The sequence below is a fragment of the Clinocottus analis genome, unplaced genomic scaffold, assembly GCF_023055335.1.
Source record: "Clinocottus analis isolate CAN_PGR_092001 unplaced genomic scaffold, fCliAna1.0.p SCAF_20, whole genome shotgun sequence".
NCBI lineage: Eukaryota > Metazoa > Chordata > Actinopteri > Perciformes > Cottidae > Clinocottus > Clinocottus analis.
In genome coordinates, this window is record NW_027175932.1 from 7,878,523 (window position 1) to 7,896,458 (window position 17,936).

General features: G+C 43.4%; 1 protein-coding gene across 4 annotated transcripts in view; it reads right to left on the minus strand.

Annotated features, from left to right (window-relative positions):
- Nucleotides 1-897: 897 nt before the first annotated feature.
- The window catches only part of grm8a (glutamate receptor, metabotropic 8a), a 186,756-nt gene continuing 169,717 nt past the window's right edge, over nt 898-17,936 (minus strand). For 3 of the 4 annotated variants that reach the window (XM_068586282.1, XM_068586280.1, XM_068586283.1), the window contains exons 12-14: nt 3,630-3,770; nt 3,129-3,234; nt 898-1,907 (exon numbers count right to left, since the gene is read on the minus strand). In XM_068586282.1, the coding sequence (XP_068442383.1) occupies nt 1,858-1,907; nt 3,129-3,234; nt 3,630-3,770 (297 nt within the window). In that variant the 3' untranslated portion in view covers nt 898-1,857. Of the gene's footprint in view, nt 1,908-3,124; nt 3,235-3,629; nt 3,771-17,936 lie in introns of all 4 variants that reach the window. The other variant, XM_068586284.1, reaches the window with a different exon arrangement.

The following is a 17,936-nucleotide window of genomic DNA, read 5'->3' on the forward strand; positions in this document are numbered from 1 at the left end:
TCCTTTTTTTCGGTTCATATTCACTACATAAGTCTGCACGTCAACCCTGTCACTGAGGGAGCATTTCATGGCATCCAGAGAAGACTGCAGACGCACTACAAAAAGCACAAGAACACACCTTTTCATCTGACACCTGTGTGTAGGGCAAACCATGCAGGAGTAAATGGGGTGATTTGTCCTTTCACTTTGCCTTCAGCACTATTGATTGCTCCTCTCCAACAAGAATAGATTCACTGATGCAGTTGACTGTTTCTTTCTTGCCTCTCCTGTATTTTTGAAGGAGAAACATCTGTTGGCTTGGTGCAGGTGTACAGCGAGGGGAGTTTTGCCCACTTTGTTCTCATCTCTAGCTCTTTCTCTCGTGGTCACACGCCCCTTTCTCTCCGGGAGATTCCTCCATTAACATGTTGTCAGTAGAGATCACCACAGTTGAGGAGGAGGGCAGCGGTGACTTGAAGACTTTTGCTTGACAAGTGATCTTTTCTGCGGGATACCACCAAGGGATTTGTTAAATGATGGGATTAATGAGAGACTTGAAAACAAATGTTTGCACAGAGAGAGGAAAAATCATGCTGTTTTGTCAGGGCACCCGTTTCCACTCAAGTCGTAAACACAAAGTACAGCTGAGGCTGACGGGACTGTCATGATGTCCAAAGTATTGGACGAATGCACATTTAGATCTACATTAAAAGTCATGGCATCACCAACGTGATTACAAATCATCCTGACAGGAACATGAGTATAGATCTTTCTAAACCAGCTTGCATGGCAATCTATCCAAGTATCACCGAAGTCCTTGGTGTTCATCCTTTGGGGACCATGCATGTCTGTACATATTTCCACCTCAGTACATTCAGTAGTTGTTGAGATATTTCAGTATGGATCAAAGTAGGGGACATACAATACCACTAAGTATTCTGCTGTGAGCGTGATCGCTAATCAATTACATATATACATGTACATGAGCATGATTCATTTTGTGTGGGAAGTAATACTGACATTTTGGCATTGCCGCAACTCGCCATTCATACGTATCTACAGATCAGTGAAGGGAGGGCTCACCGTCAAAACTACAAACGTACAAATGACCACCAATCTACACATTTGCAAAACATTCCTTTATTATAAATAAATCTCCTTTTTGTATAAAAACTGGCATGCTTCAACCATGGCATTTTACAGGTTCACAACCCAAGGCGACAACCCGGTTAGCCAAGACAGCAAGAGGAAACACACTCATCTCATTATGCAAGGGCGATCCATCAGACAACGGTGAGACAAGAATGAAAAAATCGTCACAACCACAAAAATACTCACAAGTAGAGAATAACAACAAACATGTTTGAGTCTCATAGATTTTCTCTGACATTTCTCTTTTTTAAATATCTTTTAAAATGTAATCTGTTAAATCTCTTTCCCAGCCCCACATTTGCCCTTTTAGATATAATGTCTACATGGTTTCTGAGAGTTTTTTTTTCCTTTTTCTTTTTATGTTTTTTTTTTTGTTTGCGTGTAGATTTTTAATAGTTACTCTGTCCATCAAAGTGTCATATGGTATGTCTCTTTTTTTGAATGTTGTCTCTTTTTTTTTTTAAACAGGTAAGTTCATGGTAGGACCAATGAGGTGTGGGCAGGAAAGCAGGCACACTGACTGGCTGTTTATGTGGTCCCACCTCTCTGTGGTTTGATGCTGAACAATACAAAATGTCTCATGCTTGGATTCCATTGGACGCTCAGTCTGTCCGCCGGTTCTTCGACCAATCGGCTGAGAACGACGGCTCCTCCTCTCGCTTGGCACTGCCCCAAGACACCGACCCCTCTCCTGTCCGATCCCTTTCTCCATCCTCTGTGGTCCCTTCAAATGGCATGATTGCTGTAGCTGACATATGTCGTCTTAGTTGATGAAGCTGCGTGCATACGAGAAGGGTGGACGATGGACAGGAGGAAAGAGGGCGATAACAGAATTGGGCGAAGACGAGGTCAGGAACAATGAAGGAAAAGAATAAGAAGCGAAGGGGAGAATGAAAGAGAAGGGACCGATTGGAGGGATGGGAGGGGGAAAGGAACAGAAGAAAGAGCAGTTGAGAGCGGATTTTTGTCACGATGGTCACGTAACAGTGTCACATCCACAGTCCACCTGAGTAGTTGGGGCTTTTTGTCAAACCCATTATGTCTTGTGTCTCCTCAGGCGCTCCATGGTAAATGTCAATGTTTTTGCAGCAACGTCAGGCCTCTAACTGCACCATTGTTATACTCTGATGCTTTCATACAACCCTTGTGTTATTATTTTTTCTTTCTTTCACTTGTGCTTTGCCATCACACTGCTGGAATGATGGGAGAGAAATAAATACATTTATCACAGAAATGCATGTTCGTGCACTTGAGGAATGGCCAAGGCTTTTTGTCGCTATTTTCCAAAGTGCATTCCTAAACTTTCTGTCTGCTCATCCCTGTTGTATACACGTTGTGACCACCTCGTTCAATCGCCATTGCATCGCTTGTAAAGGGAAGTATGAGAGGAGATGACGAAGCAGTTGAACTCTCAGCTAAATGAATGAACTGTAACCCGCTTCCTTCACTCGTGCTAATAAAGTGCTGATGGGAAAACACAGGTCGGAAAGTTAATACCGCACACGCCCTATTCATGAAGTGCACAGAAACGCATGCACAGCACGGCTGAGACATACACATTCATGAGATTAGTGACACACACACACACACACACACAAAAGGACACACTAATCAACACTTTACTGGACTGTTAAACACTCAGACTATATAGCATGCGTGCACACAAGCAGCTAATCATGCATGCACATGCACAAAGGCACACATTTATATTCACATGTCACAGTTGCAGCTCTTTTTCCATACATGATTGAATTAAAGAGTAAATAACTCCATCGTATAGTTGTTATACTGCACTATCACGTGTCCTATTCACTAATACAGTTTTAACCTCTATGTGTATGTGTACTATTTTGTGTGTATGCTTTTGTGTTGATCTAGCGACATGTATTCAAGCAATGTGTGGATTTATGTTATCAAACTGGACCGGAAGATATGTTTTTTTTTTCCCATAGTCTGTTATATGTATAGGTATAAAACTCTGGTGTTCCCTTACTCACTGTTGGTCTCCATGCTCTCACACAGCTCAGTCTTCACCTCTCCGTTGGGCCGGTCTCCTCCCTTCTGGCTCAGTTTAGCCGACATGGTGGCAGCTGTCACAATTGCCTGTATCATCATGCATTCACATTCAGAAATCCATTTATTGGAAATGAAGATTGTTTGTGTGGTACAAGGTGTGGTTCCCCTCTTCAGTAGGGCTGCAACTGGCAACTATTTTGCCGGAGACGTTGCCCGAGCGTGTCTTGCATCAAAGCATAGATCCAACTCAATAACCAAACTGTTGCGCTTATATTGTCCAAATCAATTCTATTCAATTTAATTGACCGGTTGTGGCAACCCTAGTTTATAATTCAATGTAATTCTACATAGTGTATCGTTAAATATTTTCTCTTTATTTCATCAGCATGATTAGTATGTAATATTGGTGAAAATATGACATGAAACACGAAGATATTGCCAAAATGTAAGGTGTAAGACTCAAGTATTTCCCAGGGCCTCACCTTGAAGCTGCGTTTCCGTTTGGGTACGTTCTGCTCGGGGTGGAAGAGGATGATGTAGACCTTGGGCATGTAGAGCATCCCCAGAGACACAGAGGCAGACAGGCTGAGAGAGATGGTCAGGGTGGTAGTCTGGATGTACATCTAGAAAGGAGAGAGACACAGAGGGAGAGAGCGAGAGTCATTTATCACATTTCAAGTTGTCAGAGATAGTCTGTGTAATTGTCCAACTACACAGTGTGTCTGGTGAGGGAAAGAGGAGAAGGAAAGATAAGAGGGAGGAAACAGGTAGCAGAGGACGGGCAGTATTAGTAGAACATGTAGTGACACCGACAATGACACACAGGCTAGTAGATCAGATGCTATAGGAAATGATGGCACTCATGGATTTGCTTAATTGCCTGTTCGCTGCAGAGCTTGACTCTTTCTCCAAGAATGAGAAGTGATTCTTTGCATTTATTTCGTAGGCTGATCCAGGCATACATAGTCCTGTATAGTCGACGAGATGTCTCCAGTGGAAAGATGGACTGACGGAAAGATATGATGACATGTAATATAAGCAGGAATTGTTATATAAACCAGACTAAATTAAGACTATGACCTCATACAATTCTGCCAAGTAAGATGGAGGGCAGTTATAATGAAACAAGAAGACAGTGAAGCAGACTGCAGAGGACTGAGCACTCGTCCTCAGGTCCTTAGCGAGTTTCAGAAAGTAGTTTGGAGGAGGAGAGACCTGACACAGCTGACAAGCTCTCAAGACATGGGGCCTATCGGGCGAGCACTGTCTGCGAATATAGAGGGAGACCGACAGAAAAAGGGAGGGGTGAGATGGATGGATGGATGGATGGATGGATGGATGGATGGATGGATTTAGGCGAGAGAATAGTCAAAATGGAGGGACGAAGCCAGGAGGGGAAGTACAAGAGAGGCATGGTGAGAGAAGGAGGAAAGGGATGAGAGGGAAGATCAAGTGAGTAAGAGAGCGGGAGAGAAAGTAGAAATGCGGGTGCAACGTCGTGGTACTTTGGTGTCTTGCTTTGGGTAATGTTTGCTCCACCACTGTTGACGAACTCCCTTTATGTAGTACCGCTCAATAAAAAGTGATGTAACCACATCATGAATCATTTGTCGGTAAAAGACAGACATTGTACTTACATGCATACATATATTCATACAGGACATACAAACTTCATAACCATAGAGATTCTTGGTGCACTAAATAATACCAAGACGCCTCTGGGACAAAACTATCAGAGTGCACTCAGTTCTCATTTCTTTTATTTGGTCATTTAATTCAGAATTCATTGTTGTCTGTAAATGGTGTAAATATGCCTTGAGAATATCTTTTATTTTGCGGACACATTGTGCCATTTGTGAGAAATGGGAAATGGACAGAATAAAAAGTAAGAAGAAATGTCCATGAGCTGACCTGGAATGATTGTGTTTGACCAGACTATTATGTTCTCCAAAGGAAGCAGAGAACACTGGAAAATGATGCCGGCAGAAAAAAGATCACTATTCCTCAACCAAACCTCTGACCTCACAAAGAGCTCATTAACAAACACGTGATGTAATCACTCGACAAAGATATCACGAATCTCGATCTTGCTCCTTTGAATGATACACATTTATATTTCCGTACATGCTGGGACTCAAAGCATTCCCAGAACTCTAAAGCTGAGCATCAACATTAGATGCCTAACCCCAAGAGCTAAAGTATCCCTGAAGGGATGAGAAACCCACGTTTCTGTACCTTCAAACATTTCTTCACTTCCCCAAAAAATATTTTCATTCCATAAAGTTTAATCTTTTGAAAAATTGTGTTCAGAAATAAAGAGGACGAGTAACAAAGGTGCTGATTGATAACATTGGTGGTAGCCAACAAAAAAGGGAAAATACACACACACACACACACACACACACACACACACGCACACGCACACACACACACAGATAGCGAGTGAGATAGAGAGAGCCTGCAGCTCCCCTGCAGGCTCTGGTGGCAGTTTATACTCCACTGTTGACTTTCTTTCAACCGCAGGAGACACACAGACACAAAAAAAACAACACACTATTATGGGACTGCATTGTGCAGTTGTTTGAGACGTATGTCCAATTAAACAAGAGCAAAGGAAGATCATGAGAGAGATGCAAAACGTGTGGATTCATTTGTACTTCGCCATGTTGCACTCATTTGTACTGAAACAGGGATCAGTGAGTGGCTGTAACAGGATGAGACAGATGGAGCGTTTCCAGTAACGGAGACATGAATGAAACAAAAAAACAAAACATCTACGACTTAGAAAAGATTCGAGGAAGTCCATGAAAAAGGGAGTAAAAATGGAATAACCTACAGGAAAAAAGGGATGAGTAACAGTCACAATGACAAGGGAAGAGAGAGAGAGTCCCTGGAGCTGTGAACTCTGCTCTTATCGAAACAGCAGCAAGGATGCTGATAGTCACTTCCATTACATCTAGCCTTTGGACCAATGTTTTGGCTTCCAGCTGTTATTTACACAAAGACACACATACACACCACCACCGAACACTGTCCTCCTTCACCTTGCAGTCTCCAGCTGATATCGGCTCAAACTGCTTGCGTCGGAAGAGCGCTCTATTATTCCAAACGTTACACACAGAAAGCAGCCTCTTAGCTACAGATGGCTGCATACGGTTTATTCCCTTAAGGTTTAAGACATTTACAGGCGGAGCATCTCTGGTTCGTGATAGGAAGCGATTCGGAAAGAGGAACAGAGGGATAAAGTGATGCCTGGTGTGCTTTTAACACCTGGGGAGAAAAGAAACGAGGATGAAGAGGATCAGGAGACAAAAGAGAAATAGAAGAAGGTTCTGTGCACAAACACGTGGCATAGTGTTGAGCTCACTTGAAGTCCTCTGGTTGAGGAAAGTGATGCTTTCGTTAAATTCTTGGACAGTGTCGGTGAGTAATATTTCCCGTGTCGACTTAGTAGCGCTGTGGATTCGTTGTCCTCTCTCGGGCACTCGTTTCATTTTGTGTTGATGGGGGAAAAAAAAGGGCTGAGTTACGGATTTTTTGTCTACGGGAAACACCTTGTTATTTTTCAATTAGCGCTTAAAGGATAGCGCCACTGTTGTTCAGCCCAGACCTTATCACCATGTTATGTGTGTAGCGTACAATCTCACTGATAGCTGCCCCCATCCCTCAGGGACACCTTATCTCAAATTGAACATACTTGCAAAACATAACATTGAGGTTCCATTTCACTCTCAGCACACCGTGATCACAAACGATTGTGGGTCCCTTCAGAGCCGAGTGCACAAAAAGGGTTCTCGCAGAGGACTTTTCTCTCGGTCTGGATCTCGATTGAGGCCCCCGACGCATATATCATAGTTGCAGCCACTTTGATGATCCCACACAACTCAAACGGCGGTGTCTGAGATGTACCCGGGCGTCAGTGAAGGTGCAAGCGTATTCAGTCAGCACATCTGTTGTAATTTGTTTTACTGCTCACTTCCTCATCACCTCTGAGCTACCGCATGCCAAAACCCATTATACATGCTGTTTTTCTGGTATAATTGGGTAGATATGATAAAATGGCATGCTATGATTAGTTTCCCCAAACTAATCATGACGTATGCTATTGTTTGACAGTAAATCAAGTATAATGGAGCCAGAACAATATGAGCAGGCTGAGTGCATTCGAACTATAATGCTCATCGCACTTTCTGAGAGGGACGACCTTTAGAGGGACCCAGTCTGTGTCCAACCAGAGTCTGTAGGTGGACCGTCCCACAGGGTGAGTCCTGGTAACGAGCAGATGTGTTATGTTGGGTTTTTTCCGTCCTTTACCACATTTTTTTGGTCAAGTTTCACAATAGTGTCCCACCTGGAGCTGGATGTGAGGGGTCAGCATTGCAGAAACCAGGACTCAAGAGGCCTCAGGTCCATACATTTTATCGCGGGGCACTATGAGTGGCGTCTGCTGTGGCAGCTAACATTGCCACTTCATTGAAATGGCTAACACTGAAGAGCTGTAAAACAAAAATGTAATTCTCGGGAGACGTGGCTAATCCAAAGAGACAGGCAGCCTGATAGTTAAGTGTCGAGGATGCAGTCTTCTCTTCACAGCTGATAGCCGAGGCGTGACAGCTACCGTTGAAGGCTATTCTGGGTTGGTTGGCTGTACTATATAAATTACACGGTGAAATAGAAAGTACAGCTTGAGAACACTACACCATCAGAAGCCAATTAACTAAATTAGGCCTATCTTCTGCAGACACTGCAATTTCCGCTCACTGATATAGACATGCAGGACAGATGTATGACATGCACACATTAAGGTAAGGCATAAAACACATGTGGAATTCATGGAGAATGGCATGGGTATGTTTTTTCTGTTCTTTGCACATCATGTGGGCTCCTCATCTTCCCAGAATACAAAGGCGCTATCAGCTTTCACCAACATTAGAGCATCTCTAGTCAATGCCAGAAACTGACAGTTGTGTAACGACGTGATTTCATCACTGCTTTTGAAGACACCTTGAAGGGAATGTATTGATTACAACACCGTGCTGCAAAATGCACTTCAATCAGTCCGAATAGTTGCATGTGCACGCACAGACGAGCGTGCCCCGACACAAATATAAATCAGATTATGCACGGCTTGTGAGAACAGAAACACACACACATACCCCGGCCTCTCACACTTGATGAACCACAGCATGGAGAATTACATCTTTGATTATTGCAAAACCTTTTGCTCTCTGTACCACAGAGCGAGAAAAGAGAGAGAGAGAGAGAGAGAGAGAGAGAGAGAGAGAGAGAGAGAGAGAGAGAGAGAGAGAGAATACACAAACAGAATTAAGAAAGGAAGGCAAACATGAAATAAAAGAACGGTTCAGGAGAACAATCCACGGTTCACAGGAAGTGGAAGTTAATGAGAAAGAGAGAGAGGTGGAATAAGGAAGGAAAAAAAAAAAGGTGGTCAGTGAGTCCTGAAGCCCTCATTGCCACGGGCACGTTGCTCGTGGTACGATTGACAGTTTTCCCACAAGACACTTCAACAGGAAGCTGGCACATGTTCAAATGAACAGTGCCACAAATGTCATGGTTGTGGTTGTATGTTGCCAAGTGGCTGAGTGAGTGGTTGCCTGTCATCACCAGGCAATTGTTGTGCACAGCGTGGCGTTTTTTAAAAAAAAAAAAAAAAATTGAAGTCTTCACGGCATTAATCGCCGGCTGTCGTTGATTGTTGAGTCAACCTCACTTGGATTAACTGCAACCTTTCGAAACACACCTTTTACTGATATCCAGGCGGATAGACAGGGACAGGTCTTCTACGCCAGAGAAAGACACGAGTGAAATCCTATTTTCCCAACTTATGATCGACTGGAAGAAAGTGATTGATTGGATCTTCAGTAAAAAAGAAGTTTGCCCTTCACGCGGGCACTGTTGCATTAAGCTGGACTCGGGTTTAACTCTCTGGAGCCAATGAGATCTCTCGCCAGGCGTCACTCTCCTTTTATCTCCCAGCCCACATTTTGAAACAAACGACTGCTGACTGCTTTGTTTCATGTACCGAGTCAGCGGAGGGTCAGAGGGAAAAACAAGAAAAAAAGTCACTTAGTGTTGATGTTGAAAAATATATGGCTGATAAAGCATTGTGCATGGCACATTGCATTGCCGGAGACATCTTGCATCTTTCAGACGCTCCATCCTTTACTTGTCATCCCCTCGTCTCTGATCTTACCTCTGAGAGTGGTTGGCTCGACACCGGCCTCCAAACTGTGCTGTATCTCTCTCTGGAATATGTTTTATTTCCCCTCTCTTTCTTTTTAATATCCTCCCTTATATGTTTTTAGTCTTTTGAAACTTTATCTGATTTGAACTCTTTGTCCCACCAACTTTTACTTCTCTGTCTCCCAATTATTCTGTGTTTTTTTTTTTTTTCTCTGCATCTCAGCATGTTGATAATGAGTGTCTGTGTCCTTGATAGGTGGCTGCCCTCACCGAACCAGCAAAGTGACTTTACAGGCAGCCTGGGGCTCCTAAACTAACTTTACATTGCCATTTTGAGTAAAAAACTGTGTGTGTGTGTGTGTGTGTGTGTGTGTGTGTGTGTGTGTATGTGTGTGTGTGTGTGTGTGTGTGTGTCTAACTCCCACCTCCTGTTTCCGTCCACGCGCACCACAGAACCACTCATCATTATAATCACCTGAGCCATGGGAGGGTGAGGAGATTTTATTTGGATTTATTTATTTATTAAAGAAAATGAGAGCGTGACCGTACCAGTTCTTACCGCTTCTGACTGTGCAGGATTATAATTTATTATATTTTTTTCCCCCATATTTTCAGAACTTCAAAGTGTTCTCAATAAAACAAGAATCGCCAATTGCATCAAATGTCTTTAGAAACTTTACTTGCAGCGGTGAATCATAATTAAGTATCATTAAAGTGATTCATTAGGACTTTCTATTTGTAATCCTTTGAAGTATAAGATAATTAAAGTATCATATTTATCGCTTATGAAGAATATCAAAGAAGGAAGAATCTAAAGAAGTGAGGCCTGCTTTCAAAACTCCAACTGTGACGGTTACGAGTATCATTTAGAAAAGTTATTTCACTAAAACAGAACAACTGATTAACGGTGAGAGGTTTAGATGTTTGTCTTTTCAATTTGTGTGCGTGTAAAAAGTTACTTAAAGAAAAAAAAAAACGTTTTAATCTATCGTGTAGATGGTGTGAACACATCAATGAGCCATTTCACTGTAGTCCTTGTAAGCGTATGAACATACGATTTGAGTTTTCAACAACACGAAACATCAACCAGAGCTCCAAAGCGATAGAATCATCACTTTTAGTTGCGTTGTTTGTGCTTAAAGACGGCAATAATTATGATGATGATAATAAGGGGGGATGAAACATGATAACAGCAGACTCGAGTTTAGCTTTACAATCTGCACACAAAAGAGTTTGTGCGAGTAGATTGCACGTGGACGCTAACGGTCCACGTGCAAGTGGAAATTTTCCAACTCTTGTGAACATCCGCAGCGCTTTTGATGTGAACGCAGCATTAATATGTTTTTCACTCCGAGTTTTTCACATGCATTTTTCCCAACAGTGTGCTGTGATGAAAAACTATTTCTAAAACATCTGTCACAGGATTCTGTGCCACAATATTTCAGCGTTTTGTCCCGGCGACTTAATTGGGCCCGAGCGCGATCAAGTGCCTCATTATCGTCTACAAAACAGCACTTGGAGACATTTTTTACTCCATCTAATCCATACTGGCCCAAGTTCTGTATGTCTTTAAAAGAGTGCACAGGTTACTCCATAAAATAGTGCTACACCTGTGTTTGCTCTGCCACAGCTTGTTAGTGGAGCCCCGTATTGACTTGCACATCTGGATGAGGTCCGGCCAGTAGTCTCAAGTCAAACTGCTATTGAGTTGTGCTTCAAGGTTTCATGGTATCGCATATTATTAGGGCGGCCCCGTTGAGAACCCCGGCTCTCTCTTGACTAACTGACGTGACTGTGACCCCACTGTGCACAGCTCCAGCCAATTAAAATACCCAGCATGGAACAGCATGGAGCATCGTCAGCCAGCAGACTGCTTCCTAATTGTAAAGGGAGTTTGACCCTGTGAACAAATAAAACGGGAGTAACTGTATGTCTGCTCTTGTGTCATATTTGTGAATTGTACCTGTTCCTGCAGCTTACGGTATGCAGTCGTGACAGAAATTGGGCTGGAAATTATACAAAGAACTTCGCACACAGTAATACTCGTCGGATGACATCGTCCCCAACCCTGTTTTGTAATTCTAATGGAACATATGAATTAATCAAGGTAATACAATCATGGCCGTCGTTGGGTGACTTTATTCCAGGGAACATTTCAGAGGTCCGGTACTTTCCTTAATTACGTTCACGAGAGGCCCCCCAACTCCTCTAATTCCTCTAACCCTGTATTGAAATTCCACCTCGCGGAGAGGGAAATGTCTCCCGCTGTACGCGTGAAGCCACATTGTCGCGCTGATTATCGCTAATCGTGCACAAAAAGAAAAGGAAAAATGTTGCGGCGGTGATTGAAACATGCGGTGTTAATTGTTAATCTGCAGCCAAGGATGAAACGAGCCCAGAAAGGTCAATCTTTCCAGGACGAGAGAGAGAGAGAGAGAGAGAGAGAGAGAGAGAGAGAGAGAGAGAGAGAGAGAGAGAGAGAGAGAGAGAGAGAGATTGCACAGCTGAAAAAAACAAAAAAAAACATAGTTTACAAACTCGAATAAACTTGGTTTGGGTACAACTGCTACTCCAAACCAATGTAGTCAGTGAGCAACACTTAATAAGGGACAACATTTAAATGCTCCAACAATATGAAGGTTCAGTTCATTTGGACGCACCGACTGGAATAACTCCGCCGACCAGACTTTTTATTCCCGAATCCGACCTGAATGCTACGCGGTGCTTTGAGTCTGACAGAGCTCCAAAATCATCTCGCCAAGTATTCCTTAACCATTGCCAGCGACCGGATGCCAGGTTATTGCATCTGCACAGCAACAGCTTGAAGGGCAACACACTTTGAATTTCTCTTGGGATTAGCAGCACTAATTAAATTGGGGCATCTACTAAGACTTCATTCATCAATTTACAATGTTTTTTTTTTAAATTTATTTTGCAGCATGATTGTCCTTTTAGAGCGTGTTTGCTTCACATACTTTACTGCTGGTTCTTATAAAAGCAGAATAAAACAATCAGAATCTAAAAATGCAAAATCTTTCAAAAGTTAGGCAGTAAAAAGTGTCAACGCAACTATTTTATCAGCTTCAGTGCATGTTTTGCTTTGTCAGGCGGTCTGTCTTTTCTCCAGTCTGAATGAAGAATTGACAGCTGCAGTGGAGGTGGGGGGGGTAAAAAAAAACGAATAAACAACAGCATATTTGATGTTTGTTATTTTAGTGCTGTTCCAGAGATGTGAGGTTTATGAAGATGACTGTTGCATTGGGCCTCGAATGGGATGTCACTTAGATCTTTGATGCATTCTGCTCTTATCTTGTCTCCATTGGTCCCTGGAGGAACATTTCTGAGTGTATGTACATGTAAGTGTACTTAAATGTCGGCTTAAATATGTGTTTGTGAATGTGGAGCATGCATGTGTATATGCAGACATGGTGTGTGTGTGTGTGTGTGTGTGTGTGTGTGCCAACATCTCTATGTGAGGTCCCTCTGGGTGTCTCCATATCCTTCAACATCTCACTGTTTGATGTCAGGATCTGACACTTGCTTTCTGTCTCCCCCAATTTTCCGCCAAACAACCAAATCCCACCAGCTCCCTGCAAAAGATTGGGAAACTCATTCCTTCAAAAATGAATTAAAGTAGGTTTGTTTTTTTTTACTCCCTGCACACACACAGCCTATTGCAGATAATGATGTCGTGGATCAGTAAACTCTGTCAGAATGAAAACGCCACAACGTCTGAAGAAGGACTCGTTGGTCAGAAGTGACTTCTCTCTGTACAGCACATGAGCATACTGCAGGAACTATGAACTGTGTGCTGGTATTTTACCTTTCCTGCAAAAATAAAGCTCTATGCATATGGATTTTGTATTTAAACTCATAACAGGATAGTTTTCATTTTAAGTAGTTTCCACTTTTACCAGTTTTTATTGAATTATAACCGACTTTTCACTAAAACCTCAACCAAATGTATGATTTCCACAAACTGGATGAGCATTTTTTCAAGTGAACATTTTTACAAAATACAATTAATGATACGAGAATACTATGTTTGTAATCTATGCAGATTCGAGTTAGGGGTGCATATACATATTCACGTTTCCCTAAAGCATAACATACATACTCTATTCCCATTTAAAAGTTTCACACTGGTTTTAATTATACCATATGTATGTTGCATTCAAAGCTGTGTACTGTGTAAATATAATGCTTCATATAATACCTCTAACCCCATTATAATCACAATAACTACTGGAATTGAACCTCAACATTACTTTCAACAGCTTACAATGCTGTCTAATTCCTCACAAAATCTAACCAAATGGTTAAATAGAAAGAGTGATGGTTTATTTTATAACTCATCATATATCTTGCTGGTCTGCCTGAGAGAAAACACAAAACCATGTTTATTTCAGGGCTATTTTCACCTTTATGATGGATACATTGTTGGACACTATCAGCTGTCTACAATGATTTCGCCCTGTTTTTGTGTGTGCATATTATAGAATGTTGTTTTACTCTCACTGAGCAGATACCATACTTATGTGGACTGTTAAATCCCCTACAGTGTGTCACACATTGTCAGGCTCACTTACTGTACTGACTCATTACGAATGCTTCAGCCAAATGTTGTGTTTAGGTGTTTGGGTTTATAGATTTCCTCCACGCTGACATAAGCTGCAGCTGAATCATCCACCGGACAGTCAAATGGAAGTAAATTGAGCGTTACAATGAACCCTGCAGTTCCACCTTCCCAAGACACGAGTGTGGCATCACGTTTGGGACTGCTGTGCTGTGTGTGTGTGTGCATGCCGTACAGAGAGAGTCACTTCTGATGTTTAAATGCTCATGACCCTGGAGCCTCGTCCATCTGTCCGATTCTAAAGCGATTCCGACATTTCTCTGTTTTCCCTCCTCCCTTTGACCCGGCTTTCTTCATCTTTGTATCTCAGTGTTTCACCTCTACTCCTTCATTTATGATCTACATCTCTCTCTCTCTCTGATATTAGCTTGCCTCTCTTCCTCCATCTTTAGCGTAAACCCCACCATCCCTCAACTCTCTCTCTGTCTGCTAGTAGCTGTTGCTCTCCCTCTGCACACCCACACTCTCTGATTCATTCTCCTTGTATGTTCTCTGCCTTGTATGTTCTCTGCCTTGTATGTTCTCTCCTGCTGCCTCCTTTTCTTTTCTCTTTTTGCTTCACCCCCCCTTTCCTTCATTCATCCTCCATCACTCGTTTCTCTTGCCACCCTCTCAGTCCCCCTCTTTCTCACCGGGCCATTTCTTTTCATTCTGCCTCCCCGTCTCTCTCTTCCTCCTCAGATTAGTGTAGATTGATTACCGACGGTTACTCCCGGTAAGGATCTGGGCGGTCACTAGCGCTCCGCCGGGACCACAGTCACGGCCATAAATCTGTCTGAAGACGGTGAACCGCGACACTGTGAGTGTGTGCGTATGTGTGTGTGTGTGTGTGTGTGTGTGTGTGTGTGTGTGCTGAGGTGCAGACATGGATTTGTGAGGCAGGTATGGCAGATGTGTCCTCTTCTTTATACTCTTGAGGACCAATCACGGGGTGTGGAGAAAAAAAAAGAGAGAAGTGTTACTCAAAGTGAGGCTATTTGCCATTCTTCACTTCTCAAAGTGGCTATTTTGAGGTTAGAACTCTGGGGTCTTGCATTGGTCTAAGGTTGGACAGCAGTGTGTGTGTACACGTGTGTGTGCGCGTGTGTGTGTGTGTGTGTGTGTGTACGAGAGAGAGATGGGGAATATATCACAGAGATAAAGTGAATGGGAGGCCTTGAGGGACAAAAAGTGTATAGGTCTGTATAGCAGAAAGACTGAATCTGCGGATTCATGCTGTTCAGAACATGCAGCTCCGTCCTTCTCTTATCACATTGAAGAAAGAGTGATGACTGTTTTTCCAAGCTGGGTTGTGGCTGTACTGCATACCTCGTTGTTTCACCCAGTCCCTACTCATGGAGCCCAAATGTAGAATTGAAAAAAAAAAAAGAAAGAAAAAAAAAAGATTTCCATTAAAATGTCCAATTTAAAGCAGCACATCTCTTCTGGGTGGACAGGAGCGAAACTTCTGGCCAATCAGAGACTTAGAGGGTGTGCACCTCATTTCTGTCACTCAGCAGCTTCTGCTTTTTGAATCATTACGAGTAAAATAAAAGAAATGGGGGTGGGGGGGGGGGGTGGGGGAGAAATCCCTCAAATATGTCTCAGTGCAAGCAACTGGTGCACATATAATGACACAATACCAAAACCAGAGCTGGGGGAAAAAAAGAAAAGACACACACATACACACAGTGAGTGGGTTTGTGGGTAGCAGCGGGGTGGTTGAGTCTTCCTCGCTTGGAAGCAGGAGATAACAAGCTGACCATATTTAAGACATCTGGAGCACAGGAGAGGTGGCTCGCAGGGAGACAGAACGAGGTAAAGAGAAAGAGGGAGGAGAGGGAAGAAGAAAGGAAAGATGGTCGTCTGTCCGTGGTGTCGGGCAAAGGGATGATGAGGCAGAAGCAAAGAGAGATAGCTGGAGAGAGGATGCACCCTGTGGTTCGGGTTTACAACACGCCGAGAGAGGACGAGGGAAACACACACACACACACACACAACCTTTCCCATTTCTGCAGGGTGCGGCAGAAGCTGTTCGGAGCCAGCAGCCTCTGCATGGTAGCATGACCTATTTCAAAACAATACTTCCCTCGTTGGTGATGGTTAAGAATCCCTCTCTCTCTCCCTCTCCCTTGATTTATCTCCCACATTCTCATTCCGTGTCTCGCTGTCTCGCTGCGTGTCCCCATCCCGCACTGAAACTTCCCCTTTATATTCTCGTCTCTCCCTCGCTTTGTGCTCCTTCCTCCTCTCCGTCTCTGCCCGCTGTGACTCAGAGCCGTGTTGAGTATTCAGAGGAGAGGAGTGTGGGGGACAGTACATGAGCAATGGAGAGGAATGAGAGGAAGGGTGTTAAGACGAGGAGTGAGCAGCAATACAAGGAGCATATAAAAAGGAGGTTACGGAAGGCATTGAACACATTTATGTACATGAGAGGGAACGAGAATCAAATGACAGTGAGTGGGCGGGGACAGAGGATGAGTATGTGGCAGAATCTGCACTCAAATGCAATGAAGCAGATGAAGTTACTCTAAATATGCATGTAGCAAGAAAGTACAGCGAGACAGTCGGGCCCCGTGGTACCCACTGTATGGTTTATATTCAACGCAGAAGCTATGGAGGAAGGGTGGATTTCTATAGGTGGAGTGTTATACATTAGTGTATCCCACTGTAATGTATGGCAGCTTCATGGCTTCACCTTCCTATGCTGCTCCTTTCTGACGACGTCGCTGATCACACCGTTCCACGCAGATAAAGCCAGCCTTGCTGTCAGTCAATGCAGGCGTTTTACAACTTTTAAAAAAAAGGGAGCAAGGAAAATGCAAGTATATGCCTGGTCATGTTCTCAATGATTAAAAAAAGGAGCTTGTCACTCATTTAAAAACAAAATATGTTAGCTGGTCTGCCTCAGCGTTACTGAATTCCGCTCCATCCATATCAGCCATGCGGCAAATGCCAGGAGTTGAGTTTTCATTAAAACTAAATTATGACTCGTGTGCGTTACTGCATGCCAAATTAATCAGAGCTGACTTGGAAAGAGTATAAGGTCATTCCCCAGGCGACGTATCTGATCAACACATATATGCTATCCAGCTGTCTACACAGGCAGTGGAACAGCTCCAGTGGAACTCGCGCTACACACGGGCAACCACAACGTTTCAAGTCTATTTTATTCCGTTTTAAAGAGATTGCTCTTGGGGCTCCGTCCACTGATTACCTGCACAATACTTTCACCGCACACGTCCTGCGAAGACGCTGATTGAGGGTCGAAGCTGTGGCTCCGCTAACCCGCTGCTCTCACTGCGCAGGCTGCGAAGACATTGTGCAACAACGTGAGGTACGGTTGACATTTCTTGAAAGTTTCCAGCAGGTGGACCCCTTTTTTTTTAATTTCTCCAAAGGCACGGCGGAGTTTAAAGCACTCCCATACAGATGCATTCTACGAGGAATACGCTTAAAAGACAGCACTGAAGCACACCTGGCGGAGGCCGGTGAAGCCTCGAAGAGCCAAGTCCTCATACAACTGGCGTTAGAAATGTCTTCACATGGCCACGAAGCAAACCAAGGGTATATAAATGTAGATGTTTTAATAATTATATGACTTATTAGGCAGAGCGTGATGGCAAACTTAATCCCAATGCGAGTCACGTTGTCATCGAACATCCGACTAACTTCCTTGTTGCCTCGTCCCCCTCGGCCCATTCGGAAACCAAGCCTATGCCCTCGGTAGAGCTCTCCTCATTAAAGCCCCATCAGCGAGTCACATCATTACCTGTTTATTCCTTTCACTCGTCTCTCTCCTCCCTCTCTTCTGCTCTCTCTGTTAGCCAGCCAGCTGCCACACACTCCAGAGGATATTCCAATTAGAAACAACATACACAGACACACAAATGTGCACTGGTGGATATTCCAATTAAATACAACACACCAGACAAACACACTCAAACGCCAATACACAAGAAGTCGCTGG